The 20579-nt window shown below is 35.7% G+C and overlaps 1 protein-coding gene across 2 annotated transcripts; it reads left to right on the forward strand.

Moving 5' to 3' along the window:
- The first annotated feature begins 202 nt into the window (after positions 1 to 202).
- Positions 203 to 14307, forward strand: LOC102218591 (GTPase IMAP family member 8-like). Of its 2 annotated transcripts, XM_023325085.1 has the most exons (4): positions 203 to 294; positions 1047 to 1134; positions 2025 to 2693; positions 13342 to 14307. In XM_023325085.1, the coding sequence occupies exons 2-4, from the start codon at positions 1104 to 1106 to the stop codon at positions 14166 to 14168; spliced, it is 1527 nt and encodes a 508-aa protein (XP_023180853.1). In that variant the 5' UTR covers positions 203 to 294; positions 1047 to 1103; the 3' UTR covers positions 14169 to 14307. The 2 variants fall into 2 exon arrangements, with proteins under 2 accessions (XP_023180853.1, XP_023180858.1); XM_023325090.1 differs by lacking the exons at positions 203 to 294; positions 1047 to 1134; positions 2025 to 2693 and adding an exon at positions 6575 to 7905.
- The last annotated feature ends 6272 nt before the right edge of the window (positions 14308 to 20579 follow it).

Here is a 20579-nt window from a genome sequence, read left to right on the forward strand (position 1 = left end):
AACGGGGGAGAGTGTAGCAGGTTGAGAAACAGTAAAAAAAAAAAAAAATTAAATTAATACACCCCATATTTTTGAATCAGAATTGGTTTTGTCTTTTGTCTTCGTTTTTTTCTCTTTTTTTTTCTCTTATGTATATAGACGTGTTTGTTGTGTGTATGTATCTTCTTGCCAGTGGGGGGCGCTCTCGTGCCGCTGTGGGTCTAACAGGGACAACAAGTTTCCTGGTTCTGTTCAGAATAAACGAGCTCTTGCCAGAGTAACTTTGTATCAACTTACTTCCTCTGTGATCCACAGGTAGGATAAAAGGCAACTTTTATAAGCCGATTTAAAATGTTCTGTAAATATATAAAGATTAGTTTTGTGTGTAATTTGGACAGTTTTATATCAGCGTTGATCTGTTGCTTTTTGTTGACGGAGCCTCGGGATTTTGGATTTATTTAAATCGCTTGATTAATCAATGTTGTGTTTGTATTTCGTAGTGCTGTAGTATTTTTATTTCTCATAAAAGTGTATTTATTTGTGGTAAGCTTGATCTCCTTTGTAACCGCTGTAACGGTTATAACTGTCCAACGTTAGTGACTAAGAAAATCGTTGTAACTGAACATTAATGTTTACTGGAATGTTTAGTTCAGTTAAAAAAAAAGGGTCGTCAAGGAAAGAAGATTCAAAAAGTTTCAATTTCGCTTTTGGCATCAAACCACCTTCGTTTTCACTAAATTGTTCCTATTTTTCTTAGATTGAATCTAATCGGCTGTATTAATGAAAGGTCTAATAAGTGTTGCTACATTTTAATGCTTTGGGTAAAGGCAGGCAGTCTGTATTTTCACCAGCCACAAAAATAGATTGTTTGGAAAAGACAAAGAAAGACCAGGATGAAATTAAATAAAATTACATTTACTTTTATTTTAATAACCATAATAACTGTATGGTTATTAAAAATCTTTTCTCAGATTAATAAAATATGGAAAAAACAAGTCAGCTGATGCTGATGGCAGCATATATAGAGAACTGGTACAGTCCCATAAAACTTTTGTTTTTCATTTCAGACTGCATCATAACAAACTCTGGTGAATTTTAAAGTGTTTTCTGGATGTGCTGCTTCCATGGATGTGCCATCAACATCCACTGTTTGTGGTAAGTAATCAACATACAACTGCATTTCTTTATTTTTCTTTTAACAAACTAAGTGTATAAGAACATGGCTGTTACACCAGAACATTGTACTTTTAATTGCCTTGTTGCTGAAATAAAATAAATGCTGATTTCAGTTTAGCATTTATTAAAAATTAACATTTTTTAAATTATTTGTATCATTCGTGTTGCTAAATCTAAGATCACAGCTGAGACTAAGAGAAAATAAATGGATGATAAAGTGAAATCAGTTTTCGTCAGTGTTTTCTAAGTCTGGTGGGAAACCAGGTTTAACTTGGGCTCTAAGCTTTGATTTGTGGTGTTTTCACACTGGGAAAGTCCTTTGATCCGCTTGTTTGGTCCAGATCCAAAATGGACTGCATTTTTCTGAGTTGGTGGGATTTGCTTTCACATTGTCCTTTTTTGCAAATGGACTATAATTTATAAGCCAAGACGTGCAGCTGACAGACTTTGCTCCCATTGGACAGAAATGATGGGAAATGGTTCTGAATGTTGAGCAGCAGCTCATTAAACACAGGTTTGTGATGTGATACTTCTAATTTTGGAACAGTGTCAGGAAATGCTGCTGGAAGCTCAGTGAGACAAGATGCTGTTTGCTCTTGACCCAAAACATGCTGGCAGCAGCATCACTAAGCAGAAAACAGAAGATCAGACATGATTTCATCACAATCAGTACATGCAGGAATAGCGTTAGCAACACTGACCGGATCATTTTTACCATAATATGTTTTTGTCAAACTTTTGTCAACTTTGGCATCGGCGTTTTGAAAGTTTGCAATGAGTTCTCACAAGCTGAGCTTTAAAAAAAATCCTTTTGTAACTGACATCTGAATAAAAATTATCCTGTTAATTATTTTCTAATTCTCCAACAGCTGCAGAAAAGACCAACCTCAGGATTGTTCTACTGGGGAAAACTGGAGTCGGCAAAAGTTCAGCAGGAAACATCATTTTAGGGACAAAAGCTTTTGAGTCTCATCCTTCTTTTTGCTCCGTGACATCAGTCTGTGAGAAGAAAACTGATGATTTTCGTGATTTAAATCTGGATGTTATTGATACTCCAGGTCTGTTTGGGACTAAAAAAAGTAATGAAAAGGTTGTAGAAGAAATCACTAGATGCATCAGCATGGCGGCTCCTGGTCCTCATGTCTTCCTGATTGTTCTCCAACCGACCAGATTTACTGAAGAAGATAAAGAAACCTTGAAAATAATTAAAAAAACATTTGGAGAAGAAGCAGCCAGATACACCATGGTGCTGTTTACCAATGGAGACGAGCTGAAAAAGAGAATCATTAACATAGAAGACATGTTAGAGAAACACCAACCTCTAAAACACATCATCAGTCAGTGCTCCATCCTGGAGAAATTTGAGGATAAATATCATGTTTTTGACAACAATGTTGAGGATCCTGCTGAAGTCAGCAAACTGCTGCAGAAGATCCAAAGAATGGTTCAGCAAAATGGAGGAAGTTACTACAGCAAAGAAATGGTAAAAAGAGCCAAACAAGAAGAAATGGAACGACGGTTCAGATCTGCTGTAGCAGGTAGGACTGGGCGACATGAACTAAAATCAATATATTTAATTATTATTTACAATTTAACATATTTTAACACTACAGTATCTGCAAATAAATTAAGAAAAATTGTATTTTTATTTAAGAGTTACTGATCAAATAAGCAGAACTGAACAAGTTTAGAAGTATAAAATAACTGAACTTCCAAGAAGTTGCACTAGAGTTTTTCGTTTTCAGGCATTTTGACTGATGGCTGATTCATCCATTTTACATCCTGACCCCATTGGGGTCAGCAGGGGGGCTTCTGCCTATCTCCAGCTGTCAGTGGGTGGGGTACAACCTGGACAGGTTGCTGGTCCGTCGCAGGGCAACAATCATGCCCACACCTAGAATTTAGACAGACAGGGAGAACATGCAAAGACCCCGGCTGGGAATCAAACCCAGAATCTTCTTGCTGCAAGGCAACAGTGCTACCAACTGCACCACTGTATTTCATTTTCATTTGGTTTAATTAATATTTAACAAGCTGAATAGAGAAAAGGTGTAAACTAGTGTTGTAGTCGAGACCACCCAACCCGAGACCTGATCCAGAAGAACCCTCAGCAGGAATAAACTCCCACAGTGGTTCAGAATAGGTCTGTCACAAAAGCAGATTCTGCTGAATGATAAATTGTCCCAGAAGTTATTGCAATAAATGATGATATTGTTGCTTTGAGACCATTTGCAAGTGATGTAACACTTACAGCATTTATTATAACACAATACTAATTTAGCATAGCATTTAACACTAGTAAATGCTATTTAACAGTGTTAAGACGTTTTAATATTCAAAATAAAACATCAGAAACAAAAAATAAAATTAATCATAAAGTCTGTAAACAAAACTGTCCTTCAAAAAAAGCTATTTGAGACATAAGGACTTTTGTCATCCAGTTTTTGACAGAAAGAAAAAGGGAAAAATGATAAATCATGCAAATGGAAATTATTGAGCTTGTTTTAATTCATCATGGAGCCTTGGCGAAAATTCAAACTGGGAGACTCGACCAGCTTCACCACATCATCTAATCACTACGCCCGACCGCAGCCAATCCGGACCGGAGCTTCACGCCGCTCCAGCCAATCGTCGTCCAAAGACACCTTCAAAAGTCCAAGCTACCCTGGGGTCTTCCTGCTCGTCAACCGTGCTTCGACCCACCTCCTCCCCTTCTCCACCTTCACCATGAGGGTCGTCCTCCAGGATCCCTTGTGCTCTTCCTCACCACCAGTTTCGGTCCCGGGGGGAAGACTATCCCGAGCTCGCCGAGCAGACCGCCTGCTCACGGCGATCCTCGGCTCACGGTCTTCTGCCGGGTCCGAGCGCCAAAGAAATTGAACCATTAAATCTTTTTAACTGCTATTTTCTTCTCCGTGTGAGTCTCTCCAGATTGAATTTTTCTTTACTCGTGGAAAAAGGAAAGCTTAGATTGGCGTCATATCACTCAAGAAAATTACCTTTTGGTACTGTATACTTAATGAAAAGAATTAAAACAGCTAAAATGTAGTTCTAGTGCAAACTCTAATCGATTGGATATTTATATATTTTTTCTGGGAAATAATGCTTGTTCCTCAAAGATAATAATGTGTAAAATCAAAATCTCTTCTTACCAGGATGTGATTGGCTGTAGCTAGCCATTTCCAAGGTCTTTTTGCAGGCTGTTGATCTTTGATGATGTGTGGCTATTGATTTATTGGGAGTAAACAGTTTCACTTTTCTGTCCATGTTGTTTTTATAGTCTGATTTTAGGCTCCTCCCTTTGAATCCATCTGCCAATGCAGCCACAGTCATAACTATTCAGAATGTTCTGATTGATAAACATTTCAGGCAATATATAGCATGACTAACACATAAACACATATAATAGCCCCTAACTACTACATGTGTCAATTAGTTATGTACAGTATGACAGTAGCTCAGGTGGTAGGAGTCATTGTGTCTTTGGGCAAGACACTACACCTGATGGTGATACACTCAAAAAATAACTTGTTCAATTTACTTAATAGTAATGTGAACAATTTCCACAAAACTGAGTAATGTTCAGTATATTAATGGAACTTAAGTGTAGTAAACCAGTCAAACATACTTTGCAGGTCCAATTTAACTGACTTAAGTTAGTGTGGCACGGTTAGTGCGTTTTACTTAACTCATTTTAATTGATACAGCAGTAGTAGTTTGACTTACTATACTAAGATATGTCAAATTTCACACAGTGTAGTTAAGTAAATTCAAATTACAACACTTCTGTTACGTGGCACAAACGTTTATGACCAATAAAATGGCATCACAGATAATGCACCAACTGTGAAAGAATTGCAGCAAAGCACATTTCAACTACAGAGAGAAAGGTACAGATTTTGTTGTAGTTCAAGTGTACACCATCAGATTTCAGTTTTAAGGTTATACTTTGAAAACCCAATAGAGTGAAACCCACATGTCTTTATGAAGACTGCCTCTCTCACTTATGGTTACTCTGCTGAATGGTCTAATGCAAACTAACACATCATTAATACATAAACTAACAATAACAGACTAATTCCTAAATTAATAATGCTAAATAATTCGCTGAAATTATTAACAATGAACATAAATTCTACCCACAATCCCTCACTGAAGCCACATGACAAATAGCCAACCACAAATATATGAAAACATATGAACTCTGGTTTCAATTGCCATATTAATCAACATTTTCCATCTTCTTCATTGGTCTTCATGTCATGTTCTGTGTTTTTCTGTGTATTTATTTAGAGTTTTCTGTGTCCCTGAGTCTTCGTGTGTCCTGTCTCCCTTTGATTACTCCCAGGTGTTTCTCATTCCCTGATTACACCCTGTGTATTTAGTGTCACCTCTGTGTCTTTGTCGGATCCTCGTCTAACATCCTCTGAGTCCTTCGTGTGTCCATTAGTATAACCAGTTGCTACCAGCGTTGAGCCCTGGCTTCCGCTCAGTCGTGCTGCCTGTGTTTGTGGACTGTTTTGACTTCATTTTTCATTAAATCACCATTATTCATCTAACCTGGTTCCATCTGCCTCACCACCGCATTTCATGACACTTCAGTGTTAAACAATGTTCACTAAAAAGCAAATTGGTAGAATTGGGTCTGACCACTGTCATATTAATACAGCAGTTAGCTACTTAACGTCTGTAAGGGCATTGCAGGTGACCTTTAATAATATTTGACAACATAGACATAGAAAATCAACAACAAATAATCCCAATATCTGACACAGGTATGCAGATCTATTTTACCACAGGGTAACCATAGACAAATGATGCAAAATGAGACTGGCCTAGTCAAAGTGTTCAGTAACATTCACATAAATACAGACTGTGAAAGAGCCAAAGTGCTGGTTCTGCTGGACCACTTATTACAGCTAGAAAGTAGTGAAGTAGTGGCCCTGACATCTGGGAGGAATGGTGGACTCTGGCCTGAACCTTCTGAGCCACATAAAGAAAGTTACAAAGTCGACCTTTTATCACCTGAAGAACATTTCCAGCATTAGAGGACTAATGTCTCAGCAAGATCTAGAGAAACTCATCCACGGGTTTGTCATTAGTTGCATTGATCACTGCAACAGCGTCTTCACAGCTGTAACAGATCCAGAACGCTGCTGCTGGTGTTCTGATTAAAACCAGGAAGGTAGAGAACATAACACCAGTTCTAAAGTCCTTCCACTGGCTCTGTGTAGTTCAGAGAATAGACTTTAAAATACTGTTAGTTTATAAATCACTGAAAGGCTCAGCACCATAATACATTAAAGATCTGCTGTTGTCATAGCAACCTTCCAGACCTCTCAGGTCTTCTGATTCTGGTTCTGCTCTATATCCAGAACCAGAACCAAACATGGATAAGCAGCATTCAGCTTCTATGAACCTCAAATCTGGAACAAACTTCCCGAAAACTACAAAACAGTCGAAACACTGAGTTTCTTTAAATGTAGACTAAAAACCCATTTGTTCGTGTTTGTGGCCAGAGAGGCACGCGAGTGGGCACGTCATGTGTGAGTGGCGCCTAGACGAAAAACCGCATTTAAGAAACCGAACTTATCCAAATCCCCAAAAATGCCATAGTTTTTCTGCATCTGTCTACTTGAGGGTGCTTATTGGAATCTTGCTTCTGCTTTTTTCAGTATTGTATTCTCTGTCATTCATTTTCTTCTTTTTTCTATGTGCAAAAGTTGTCCAGCAAACTTTTTCACTTCTCTGGTCTAGTAAGTTGTTCTGCTTCTCTCAGACTCAGGGTCAAGTGGTTTCCCTCTTTATTCAGCCTTCACCTTCTGTTCCTTAAATTACTGATCAACATGTTTGAAACATTTCATAAAAATAAAATGTATCACATATTAAATCATTTTAAATAATAAAAATAACTATTTGAATCACAAATTAAAAAAAATCACATTATGCTTTAGTTAATCTTTGTTCACTATTGAATATACGAGTAGGCTAAATCTAAAAACATTTAAATATTAAAAGTCTAATACACTTTAATAGGGCAACATTTCTTGCCAGTCATCTCAGAAAATCCATTCATATATTATATAGAATCACTACATATAGTGATATATTCCATGCCTTTTTTGTAATTTTGATGTTTATGGCTTAAAGAGAATGAAGTCATAAAAAAAAGATTACAATACTGTGAAAAATGTTATTATTGAAAACTTAAAACCCCTGCAAAGGTTTCCTGAGCCTTTTAACCAGTGGTTAAAGTCCAGTCCTTGAGCGCTATCATCCAGATAGCAGCCTTAAGAGGATTGTCAAGGGAAATCTGTTCCAGAAGAGCCACCACTGACAGATGAATGTGAAACATGGACTAAAGATTTCACTTTCCCCATGTGAAGCCACTCCTGAACCAGAGACAGAGTCATAGGTATTTTATGTGACCTGAGGAGAAAAGGAAATGAACAGCTGCAGTTAAGGGCCGTTATCAAAGCAATCCGCCCCCCCCTCCACACACACAAGATGCTACCCTGGGCAGTTGCCCATATCCCCCATATCAGAAACCACCACTGTACATACTGTAGTTCTGACTGTAACTGCATCAGCAGACAGACTCAAAGGGAGGAGTCTGGAACCAGACTATAAAACAGCATCAACATAAAAAGTTAAACCATTTTCTACCAGGAAAGAAACCAAGAGCCACAGATCATCACAGATCAACTTCCTGCCAGAAGACAGTCAAGATGTCCAACTATCAAAAACTCGGTAAGGAGAGTTTACGATTTTATACATTATTATCTCTAGGGGCAAACATTATTTACCAGCAAAATATATAAAATAAAAAAACATTTAGTATTGATACCACATTTTAGTTGTTTTAATTATTTTTCATTAAATATAAAATACTAAAAGTATATTTGTGTAAAATACCTTCTAGTCTCAACATTTAGCCTTTAACAAGTGACAGTGATGATTCCCATATAAACTTTTATCTTTTTGCACGAGTTCAGTGATTTAGTTCACTGAAAGGCTCAGCACCACAACACATTAAAGACCTGCTGTTGTATCAAGCTTCCAGACCTCTCAGGTCTTCTGGTTCTGGTTCTGTTCTGCATCCCCAGAACCAGAACCAAACATGGAGAAGCAACATTCAGCTTCTATGCACCACAAATCTGGAATAAACTTCCAGAAAACTGCAAAACAGCCGAAACACTGAGTGTCTTTAAATATAGACTAAAAACCCAGTGGGTTAGAGATGCTTTAGAAACATAATAAATTAAAAATTAATCAACATTTTGATGTGAAATTATGGCACTTGACAAAATGTAATGATTCAATTGTTGACTGTTTTATGATTTTGTATTTTTGTGTTTTTATGATGTGAAGCATTTTGAAATGCCTTGATGCTGAAATGTGCAACACAAATAAACTTGACTTGACAAGTTTCTCTCATCTTCTTTAAAGCACAAATCAATTTTCTGTAGGGATCGTGGCCGTGGTGGCATGGTGAAGGTAGACATCCTGCCACTGAAACATGTTTGGCTCTAAATTCCACATATTTCAGCCAAAGTGACCAAATTCACTATAGTTGATCCTGTAGCTCCAGGTTTGTTGAATATCTGACCTCATAGACTTGGTTTTGTCTTTTACAGTCGCCACTAATAGGTGGCGTTACATACCTGGTAGATGTTTCTGCGTCACTATTATTGCTGAACACAAAGCTATAAATGTCTGGGCAAGATGAGAGTTCATCTATTAAACTGACTGGAGATGAATACATCAAAAGCTGGAGTATAAACATTTTTTATAAGTGTATTTGTGAGCTTACCTCTTTATTATTAAATTGAATATAATTTCAGATTTTTGTAAAACTTTTCTTCAGGTTAACTTAGTTATTGTTACAAATTAATTTTCTAAACTACAGAGAAGTTATTGTTAGGGAAGCTCAAATGTGAATAATTGGACTGATGTTGATATGCGATAGTAAAACTGCTGTTATATTAGATTTACCAATGTTTTGGTTTTTATCCGATTAGTAGATTAATCGTAAGAATAATCAATAGATTACTCGATTACTAAAATATTCATTAACAACAGCCCTATTTGATACCTTGAGATATGTTGGTTTCAGCTCATTTTGTGATTATTTTTATTTTAACGTAGGGCTGTGATTTGGCTCTATGTGTTTTTATGTTGCTCGAACTTCATTGAGTCATTTTTTGTTGTTTTAACTGTAAAACATTTTAGTTCTGCGCTGATCGTCTTAATTGGTTTTACTATCAGATTGTATGTATAATTATACTGTGCTTATAATTATATTATTATAATTATATTAATATATTACTTAATATTGGATCCAGCATAATGTTGAATAACAGAAAATAAGGTATTTTAATGATTTGGTCAGAGTGAAATCTTTCAGAAAACATCTGAACTTATCAGAAAATGGCTGTGGACAAAATAGACATTTAAAAATATACTGTATGAGTGTGAAAGGATTTTAACTGATCTATATACAAAAACCAAGAGGTAGAGCAACTTGTGTATTAACTAATCTGTAGGATTTATTTAAATTACTTTGTGTGTGTTTGCTTTGGTTTGATGATGCCTAAATATACAACAACATCCATTGGTTATAAAAACATTTTAAAGAAACTATTAGCTGAAGCTTGAAACACATTTTAATAACTTTAATAATAATGATGGTCAAAGTTGATAAAAATAGTTTTTTTCAAGTTATTTATACTTTTCTTCCAGATTAATGAACCTAACCATGAACATATTATTTTGTAACTGACATCATTAAAGCCTTTTTAGTGGAGGTGGTGCGGTGGTGCAGTGGTAACACACAACCCACACATGGAGGCCTTAGTCCTCCACACAGACGTCACAAGTTCAAGTCTTGACCTGATGACCTTTGCTGCATGTCTTCCCTCTTTCATTGCCTACTTTCCTGTCTAATTACTCTCAAAATAAAACCCATCTGAGCCAAAAAATCCTTTAGAAACTTTTTAGTTTCTACTCTAAAGTAATTTGAACAAAAATTACTTTTGGTTTATTGTTGTTTTCTAATTCTTCAACAGCTGGAAAGGAGCCAGACCTCAGGATTGTTCTTGTTGGGAAAACCGGAGTTGGTAAAAGTGCAGCAGGAAACACCATTTTAGGGAGGAAAGCTTTTGAGTCTAAACTCTCTTTTTCCTCTGTGACATCAGAGTGTAAGAAGGAAACTAATAGTTTTGCTGGTCTAAATCTGGCTGTTATTGATACTCCAGGTCTGTTTGAAACTGGTAGAAGTAATAAAGAGGTTGTGGAAGAGATTGCCAAGTGCATCAGCATGGCGGCTCCTGGTCCTCATGTTTTCCTGATTGTTCTCCAACTGACCAGATTCACACCAGAAGAAGAAAAAACTGTGGAAATAATTAAGACAATGTTTGGAGAAGAAGCTGCCAAATACACCATGATCCAGACGAGCTGAAAAAGGGAAACATTAAAATAGAAAACCTGTTAGAAACATCCCAACCTCTAAAAGACATCATCAGTCAGTGCTCCATCCTGGAGAAATTTGTAGATAAATATCATGTTTTTGACAACGAAGTTGAGGATCCTGGTCAAGTCATCGAACTGCTGGAGAAGATCAACAGACTGGTTAAACGAAATGATGAAAGATGTTACACCAATGAAATGTTCAGAGCGGCAGAGAGAGCAAACCAAGAAGAAATGGAACGACAGCTCAGAGAAAATCCAGACATGAATCCTCAAGATGCAAGAAGACAGGCAGAGAGAAACAACGCGTTTATCCGTGGTGTCCTGGAGGCTGCTGCTGCAGGAGGTGTTGTTGGAGCTTCATTTGGAGCTAACAGGGGACCATTAGGAGCTACTATTGGAGCTGTTGTTGGATTTCCTGCTGGAGCTGCTGCTGGAGCAGGTGTTGGAGCTTCATTTGGAGCTATCAGGGGATCATTAGGAGCTGCTGTAGGAGTTGCTATTAGATTTCCTGCTGGAGCTGTGGTTGGAGCTATAGTAGCAGTGAAAAAGAACGGAGGATGTGTTATACAGTGATGATGTGTTTGATACTTTGGCCACAGCTTATTAAACCCTGATTGTCATGAATAACAAAATATGTATCAGTAATAAAATATTTTATCATGTAATTAATTATTTAATAAATATTTCAGCATCTGTGTCTGAGATGAGTAAGGAAAAACCTTTATGTCTTTATTACCAAGTTCTTTGATTCCTGTTTATTTCAGTCACATGTAAAACTGTCAACAGTCTGAATAATATAGTGAATAAATCTAAATATAACTTGTAGTGTAAAGAACCTGTGAGCCATCAATGAGGGTAGAAACAAATAGAGTTACTTTAGCAATACTTTATCTTAAGCTGCTGATTTATTCTGATTTCTCTTAAAGTAAATATTTATCATGTATGTGACTATTAATAACAATCATCACCTACTGGTTTAACTGGTTTAACTGGTCCCCAATTCCTAAAATAACATATATTGTGATTATAAAGTGAAACTATTTTATTCCTATTTTCAACAATATACCTTAGGTAGTGGGAAAACTATTTGGATATTAAATAAATTATGGTAAACTGTTTCTTTATTAAAACTGTGAGAATTGCACTTTATTTTCTAAATAAAATCAACAAACATATCAGGTCAAATATTCAAGCAAATCTATTTGCCCCTCATTCGATTGTAGAGGAATCACACAAAGGTTTAAATAACCTGTGAATTTACATAAAACCTCAGCATGACAGGGTGAACAATCTGAGAGGATGAACACATGAATGTCATAAAATGGTGTAAATGTAGAGCAGATGAAGGAAATACAGAGACTAAAGTCCTCAACACACTGAACTGGGTTTGATTCCCATCAGACATTTGCAAAATATTTTCCACTTTTGTGACTCGATTTCCTATCTGGTCATTTTAAAGAAAGCCACTAATTCCAAAATTATTAAATAAATAAGAGCGCCTCGTTAATAAATAGGCTACTTCAGTAATCTATTTACTTATTTTGTTGTACAATTGTACTGATAAACACAGTAAGTGCATTGAATTAAACTTTCAAATACATTTATATTGTTGTTGTCATAGAAAAATTCTGTACGAATAGAAATCACAAATATATCTAAGATTTGTAGTGAAATCTTAAATTAACTTTCTAACCTGAAATAAAGTTTTGAAAATTAAATTACTAAAACATGCTACACACATCAATTAAAACTTTTGGAAAGTAGATTCTTTTAAAAGTCTTAACAATCAAGTGCAGTTTGTCATTATTGTTTTAAATCTCAGTTTCTGATCAAAGTTTATCCAGCCAGGATGACTTTATCTGGATAACTCATGTGCTGCTGCCTCAATGTTTAAATGTTCAGCTTTGCTTCCTATTGATGAAGCTGCTGGTTCCAATATTTAGATTTTTTATGGATCATTTCTACTGAATTGTGTTTCTGCCTGATTTTCTCAAACCAAGTTTTACCAACAGGCAATAAATGAACACATTTATTTAACTGTACTGTATTGAATGTGATTGAATTACATGTTATGAAATGAGTTTGGCTGAACTGGATTCCAGTAATCAGATATGGACGATTCTAAATTTATTATTTATTCACATTGGCAGTGAATTTACACCATTTATATAAATAAATTCCTTCATATTTGTGTGTAAACAAGAAAAACAAACATGATTATTATTTTATCCATGTTCTAACATGTAAATAAATAAAGATCTTAAAATAATCTTTGATTCCTTTCATTGTTTTTACACATTTTCAGTTTCTAACAGGCCTGGGATGGTTTCCAGTTACCAGATGGACACTAGATTTACAAAAAGTGAAGAATCCAAAACATCTATTATGTTTCATTGTTTACATTTTTTAATGATATTCAGACGGTGCAGTTTTCTCCAGTTGTATGTAGTGTAGAGCAGCGCCCCGCCCCCACCTGTTGCTCTAAGCTGTCAGTCAGTTTAGAGCTAATTAATCAGTTTATGTTAACCAGATTTTATCTGTGGTCAGATTTCTACTTTTATTTCCCAAACAGCAGAATAGCACAAATAACATCACATTCTAAGAAAACAGATTCTTTGGTGGTTAAAATAAAGTTAAATCTGATGCCTGTTACCTATAATACTATCAGAAGCTAAATGTTGCTCTGCAGCTCCTGAACTGCTGTGTTGTTTTCAGAACCAGAGTCCGACCTCAGAGTGGTGCTGGTGGGTCAGGAAAGAGTCGGGAAGAGCTCAGCAGGAAACACCATCCTAGGAAGGAAGGAGTTTAACTCTGAACTCAGTTTGGTTCCTCTGACTCTGAGCAGTAAGAGGGCAGAAGGAGATGTTTTGTCTCGTAGAGTCTCTGTGGTGGACACGCCTGGACTCTGCAGTTCTGTTCTTAAACCAGAAGAAGTGAAAGCTGAGATCCAGAGAGCTGTGGAGCTGAGCTCTCCTGGTCCTCATGTTTTTCTGCTCACCATCCAGCTGGGAAGATTCACTGAACAGGAGAAGAGAGGATTGGAGATGCTGCAGGAGATTCTGGGTCCAGAGGTTTCCAAAAAGACCATGATCCTGTTCACCTACGGAGACCGACTGGAACAAACAGGCATCGATATTCATCAGTTTGTAAAAAGAGATAAAAACTTGCAGAAACTGCTGAAGAGCTGCAGTGGGATGTATCATGTGTTCAATAACCAGAAGATGGAAAACAGGAAGCAGGTCCAGGATCTGCTGGAAAAAATAGATTCACTCAGGAATGTTGAGGATCCTGCTCAAGTCAGGGGACTGATGCAGAAGATCAACAGCATGGTTCAGCAAAATGGAGGAAGTTGTTACACCATTGAAATGTTTGAAGAGGCACAGAGAGACAACTCATTTATCCGGGCTGCTGCTGCTGCCAGAGCTGCTTGTGCAGCAGGCCTTGGAGCTCTTCTGGGAGGAGGACCGATGGGAGCTGCTATTGGAGCAGCAGTGGGAGCTTCACTAGCAGTAATGAAAGAGAAGGCCTGCATTATACAGTGATGTTATGTATGATGCTTTGGATACAGCTAATTTAATCCTGATTTTCATTATTAACCAAATATGTATCAGTCATAAAATATTTGATCATGTAATTAATTTGTTAATAAATATTTCAGCATCTGTGTCTGAGATGAGTAAGAAAAAACTTTTATGTCTTTATTACCAAGTTCTTTGATTCCTGTTTATTTCAGTCTCATGTAAAACTGTCAACAATCTGAATAATATAGTGAATAAATCTAAATATAACTTGTAGTGTAAAGAACCTGTGAGCCATCAATGAGGGTAGAAACAAATAGAGTTACTTTAGCAATACTTTATCTTAAGCTGCTGATTTATTCTGATTTCTCTTAAATTAATTATTTATTTCTAGTCTGATGAGTAATAATAACAATCATTACCTGCTAGTTTAACTGGTACCGAAATTAAAAAAAAAAAAAAAAACATACACTGTAATTATATAGTGAAACTATTTCAGTCCTATTTTCAACAATGTATTTTAGGTAATGGGAAATTTGTTTGGATATTAATTAAATTATGGAAGACTCTGTTGCTTTATTAAATCTGTGAGAATTGCACTTTTCTAAATCAAATCAACAAAAACATCAGGTCAAATTTTCAAGCAATTCTAATTGGGGTTCATTTGATTGTAAAGGATTCACACAAAGATTTAAATAACTTGTGAACATAAACTGTTTATTTTCATAAAACGTGAAAATGACAGGATGAACTGAGAGGATGGACACATGAATGTCATAAAATGGTGTAAATGTAGAGCAGATGATCGAAATACAGAGACTAAAGTCCTCAACACACTGAACTGGGTTTGATTCCCAACCATCAGACATTTGCAACATATTTTCCACTTTCGTGACTCGATTTCCTATCTGGTAATTTCAAGAAAAGCCACTAGTTCCTAAATTATTACATAAATAAGAGCGACCCATTAATAAATAGGCTACATCAGTAATCTATTTACTTATTTTGTTGTACAATTGTACTGATAAACAACAACAAAAAAAGTTAATGTATTGAATTCAAATACATTTATATTTATTGTTGTTGTCATAGAAACATCCTGTACGAATAGAAATCACAAATATTCTCTAAGTTTTGTAGTGAAATCTTAAATTAGCTTTCTAACCTGAAATAAAGTTTTGAAAATTAAATTACAAAAACATGTTACACACATCATTTAAAACTTTTGGAAAGTAGATTATTTTTAAAGTCTTGACAATCAAATACAGTTTGTGATTATTATTGTTTAAAATATCATTTTCTGATCACAGTTTATCCAGCCAGGATGACTTTATCTGGATAACTCATGTGCTAAATGTTCAGCTTTGCTTCCTATTGATGAAGCTGCTGGTTCTAAAATTTAAATTTGGATAGAAAGGGGTAATGTGATTTTAATCAGCTGTTGTTTTATCTGAAGTCAGTCCAACTGTTTCTACAGTACTACACTGAGAAGGTCCACCTCAAAAGGTTGCCAACATCGCCACCTTGTGGAGTTTTAGAGATATTGCCATCACTGGCAACAGCTGATTCCTCTCACTGTGAAATTCAGAGTTAACAGCGGCAATGAACTCAAACAAATATCTTTTAGCTTCTTTTCACAGAAAAAGAAAGTTTCAGAAACGGCTGCAGCTTCCAGGGTCCAGCTGCTGGAATAATCGTCTGGTCAAGTCAACGATCCAGCAGGACTTCAGCTTGTTATGTAGGAAAACATTCAGTCATAATGGGAGACCAGGATACAGAGGAATCAGAACTGATTTTTACCCTTCATTCTTTGCAGCAGACAGTCATCTGTATGAACATGAAGTTTCTTTGTCCAAACCTTAATAAAGGTCACTGTGTCTGCTGATGTTCAGCACTCTGATGCAGAATCCAAAATCCTCGTTCATGATCCAGATGTTCATGTTTTCTCATCAGGACTTCAGTCATCAAGAAACTCCATCCATCTGGAAAACTGTGTGGACGACCTGATCTCTGAACAATGTTCTTACAAACAGACACATTTCACACTAAGGAAACTAATTTTAAATGTTATTTACTGATCATAGAGGACATCATCCTGTCTGAGTCTAAATTTACAAAAAGCTCTTCTGAAGAGATATGTCCTCATTTCTTCTAGGAATTGGTTTAAATAAACACGACTATTTTTTCCTCCACTTTAAGTTTTTGTTAGGACCAACAGACCCAGAGGAAATACCAAATGGTGGTAAAGTGCTAAAAAAAAAATCATTTCAAAGCTTTATTACAGCTGTAACAACACAAGGAAGTAACACAAATCAGAAATGTCCCAGTTTCTTCTGTAAGATCATGGATATGGAGGACCAAAACTGGCATAATAAGAAATAAAAGCATAAATATATATTTAGTTTTTCCTTGTCCTTACACGAGTTTCGGTCAAGAAATGTATACATTTTCTTTTTCATTTCCCCTAAACATGCGTTTTTGTCAAGAAAAGTAGATATTTTGTTTTTCATTTCCTTATACAAGCCCCCCTTCTTTTGTCATTGCCTCCTCTCCTTTTTTTGTTAATCCTTTTTTGACTTGTCCTTTTTTGATTTGTCCTTTTTCTGCTTCTCCGTGTGCATCTTTATGTTAATGAGAAGAGCTGCCTTCTATGTCCAGCTCCTACTATTGGCCAATAGAGCTTTGGAAAAGACGTCGTGCAACGTTTACGTCTCACGCAGTTGCTCGTTGCCATCTTTACAGGCCACAGACCAAAACAAACTTTACAAGGAAAAACTAAATATGTATTTATGCTTTTATTTCTTTTTATGTCAGTTTTAGTCCTCCATACTGAAAGTAGATTTAATCCAAAATCTTGGAAGGTTTTATGAATATTGACTGTTATATTATTATTATATTGACTATTTTGTTTGCGTTTTAAGAGATGACAAGTGACTCCATGTTGTATTTTTTAAATGCAATGGCACGGCGGGGTCGGCAGGTGGTGCTGTTTAACCATTCAGTCACAGATTTGCCAAGGGGACGTCTAAGCATATTTACAATTTGATTAAAGTATATTTATATTGTTCAAATTAACCACAAATATCGTATTTACAAGAAAAACAGGCCCAATTTCCAGATCAATCTAGAGATAGAAGCATATTAAATAAATTTGCAACCTGTAAATAAAGAAGGAAATTCTCATAACTATGTAGTAAATAATGAGTGACCGAAAGTTGAAACGAATGTTGTTTAAATTTTATTGGTGGCCATTTTAATACCACGAATGACTGAATAAGTTTCTTCATCAGATTTTGTGGTTCAAAGATGGCCGCCGTCTGTCTTGTCTGAATCTTTAAGTAGAAAATTAAATCATCCAGGTTCTTATGTCTTCAAAGTATCATTTTAGACGACTCAACTGATTGGATTCTTCTTGGTCATATTTGTACGAGTCTCCGTCAGCCATTGGGTCAAAGGTCATCGGTCCATCACAGAGACGTACAGGAAAACAACCACAGACATGGAGGAGGACATGACTGTCTGTAAAACATTCTTCCACAATTATCTGAGTTTGCATCAGAAAGCTGAACATCAGCAGAAACAACTTCTGAATAAAGGAAACTCCATAATGTTCACACAAAAACAAACTGCCTGCTGAGAAGAATGAAAGCAGAAGATCAGTTCTGATACCAAACAGACACAACAAGCTCAGATGGTGGAGCTGATAGTGAAGCTGATATTTCCTAAGCCTGTCATGTTGCCTCCATCTTGTTGTAGCACATCAGCTTATTAATCTCTGCTGCAGCCATTCCTGTGATGCAGGACCACACACTAAGCTGGAGCAGGAAAACATTCAAAGTCACGATAGGAGGCCTGAATAGAGAGAATCCACTTTCAATCCAACATTTTCTTACAATGAAGCTGAGCTGAAAACACTGAGAGCAACTTCCTTCTTCACACAATGTAAATAAAGGATATTCTCTGAACTACAGAGCTGCATCAGCTGCTGTTAAGTTTCCTCTAGTCACAACATACAGAGTTTCATTTATTCATATAAACACAAAAGACCAACTTCTTGTTTATCTGCAGCTGCTGCTTTCAGTCATGTTTCACTGAAACCTTTCTGTAATTCTCCTGAAATATTGAATCTTTTTCTACCAGCAGAAAACGGAGTTGAGTTTTAGTTTGAGTTAAATTGGAGTTTTGTAAAGCATCCAATAATTTTGTGAAAATATAATTGATGCTGATGTTGTCCAGTGAATATCCAAAAACTTTGCAAGTCCTTCAGAAACCCTGAGAAACTTCAGATCTCTTTAGAGTAAATTAAATAAAGAGTTCAGTGATACGGCACTAGGGCTGCACTGATGATTATTTCAATTAATCAGAAACAAATTGGCTCATTATGCAAAGGTTTTATTTTACCACTTAATTCTTATTTTATACAACGTTAAAGCACAATAAAAGATATAAATAAAGAAATTTTTTTCTTTTTTTTGCTTAAAATGCAATAACAGTATTTCTACAGTGAACGCTTCATCATTTGCTGCACAACATGCATCTGCAGCTAAAACAAACATTTAAAATCACCTTGTGAAACGTTCAGTTCTTTCTGCTTGACTTAACATAGTTTAGAGCCGATGTGTCGATTATTTTTTTAAATGAACTAATAACTGGATATCAAAATGTGATTTGTGGGAGATTTTATTTTCATAACTTTGCCAGGTGAAGCTAAAAATGCCACTTGAGGAGAACATATTTACAGACCAAGGTTTTTTATATTTTGAATCCAAAATGTAAATAGTTTTTGTACAGTTTTGGCTTCATATCTGCTATGAATATGTTGGTATTTAGCAAATAGCCTTTTTAGAGTTTGTAGCGATTAATTGATTACTAAATTAGTTGATGATTATTTCGATAATTTATTCATCACAATTAATACGTTTAATCGTTCCAGCTCCATATAACACCTTTCAAAACTTTCTGTGGTAACAAAAAAGACTAAAACCAACAACTTTAAACATCACTACATGCATATGTAGATTTAAAAGAGTTTAGGACAGTTTGGATCACAAAACGAAAAGTCTGGAAACATTTGAGACATTTAGATGATCAAATCTTTCCTGTTTGTTCCTCAGGCAGTCAGTCAGGTTTTCTGTTTTCTCCTTTATACGTTTCATCCTCAGTTTTCCTTCAATGTTACCAGTTCAGACTTTGATTCTATCTGCATGTTTGGTTATCAGATTAAGTACATTTGTGTCATCAACAGTGTATATGATCAGAGAGCTGCACGCATATGACTTCTTTCACTCTTCATTTTCTTCACATAAATACCTTTAAATCTGATGTGATTTTAAACTAGTTTTGTTGTGTTTATTTCAACATCTGAACAGGGACACTGCGTACTGATACACAGCTTGAACAACACAAATATAAACACACCCAATTACAACAAAGGCTGATTTTCATTTATTGTTCTCCTGCCAGAAGATACAGAGTGAATGACCTAAAATTAAAAGAAATCTCTAAAATAAAAAAACAAACAAACAAAACAATACATAATATACATTATATGGGTTATACAACAAGTTGTACGTCTCAGATGATTATCAACACAGATACAGCAGTATCAGATGTTTTTTCCTTTGATATTCTGAAAGAACCACCTGATTGAGCTCAAGCACCAATTTACCTCCAGGTTCTCCAGCAGACAGAAGCAGCTTCAGTGATCAGAGCAGGAAAATATTCACCAGTGAGCTGATACAGAACCTGCATCACTGTAACTACTTTTTATTGATTTCAGTGGTTAAATAAGGATCTTTGGTAGAGATATAAGTTCTTGTCTTCTGAAAGATAGAAAAGTGTTGTTGACTTTGACTAACCGACTCTTGGTCATTTAAACCAACATTTTCCCCTGAAATTATTTTAATTAACCTTTTATTTAAATCTGTATTATGAAATATGTCCTTGAACAGTGTGTAAACAGGGACCAGCAGGTTTCTGTGGATTAAAACATCCTATATTTGATGACAGACCTCCAACAAAAGTTTTCTTCATATGTTGTACATATCATGGGAGGGGATCAGGGTCAGGCGATTATATAAGAACTGAGACGGGAGTCAAAATATTCATCAGTAACGCATCAACAGCGGCTCTACATTAACCTACTTCCACCTGCAACACATCCAGAGGAAAAGGTAAGTTTGTATAAATATATAAACTCCTTCCTGGTTCTCTTTGGATGTTTCTAAAATGTTTCAATGGCTATCATTTTATGTGTTGATTTATTTTATACATTTTATATGTTTGATCTTTTTTTTTATGGTGCTAAAGATTCATTTCTTTTATTACAGTTTTTCTCAGTTAAACAATTTTTTTTCTGCCTGAATTTTGATAGTGTTTAACTTTTAACATTTGTAAATGCAAAACCTAATTACCAACAATTATTTTCTCTATCTT

The sequence above is a fragment of the Xiphophorus maculatus genome, chromosome 2, assembly GCF_002775205.1.
Source record: "Xiphophorus maculatus strain JP 163 A chromosome 2, X_maculatus-5.0-male, whole genome shotgun sequence".
NCBI lineage: Eukaryota > Metazoa > Chordata > Actinopteri > Cyprinodontiformes > Poeciliidae > Xiphophorus > Xiphophorus maculatus.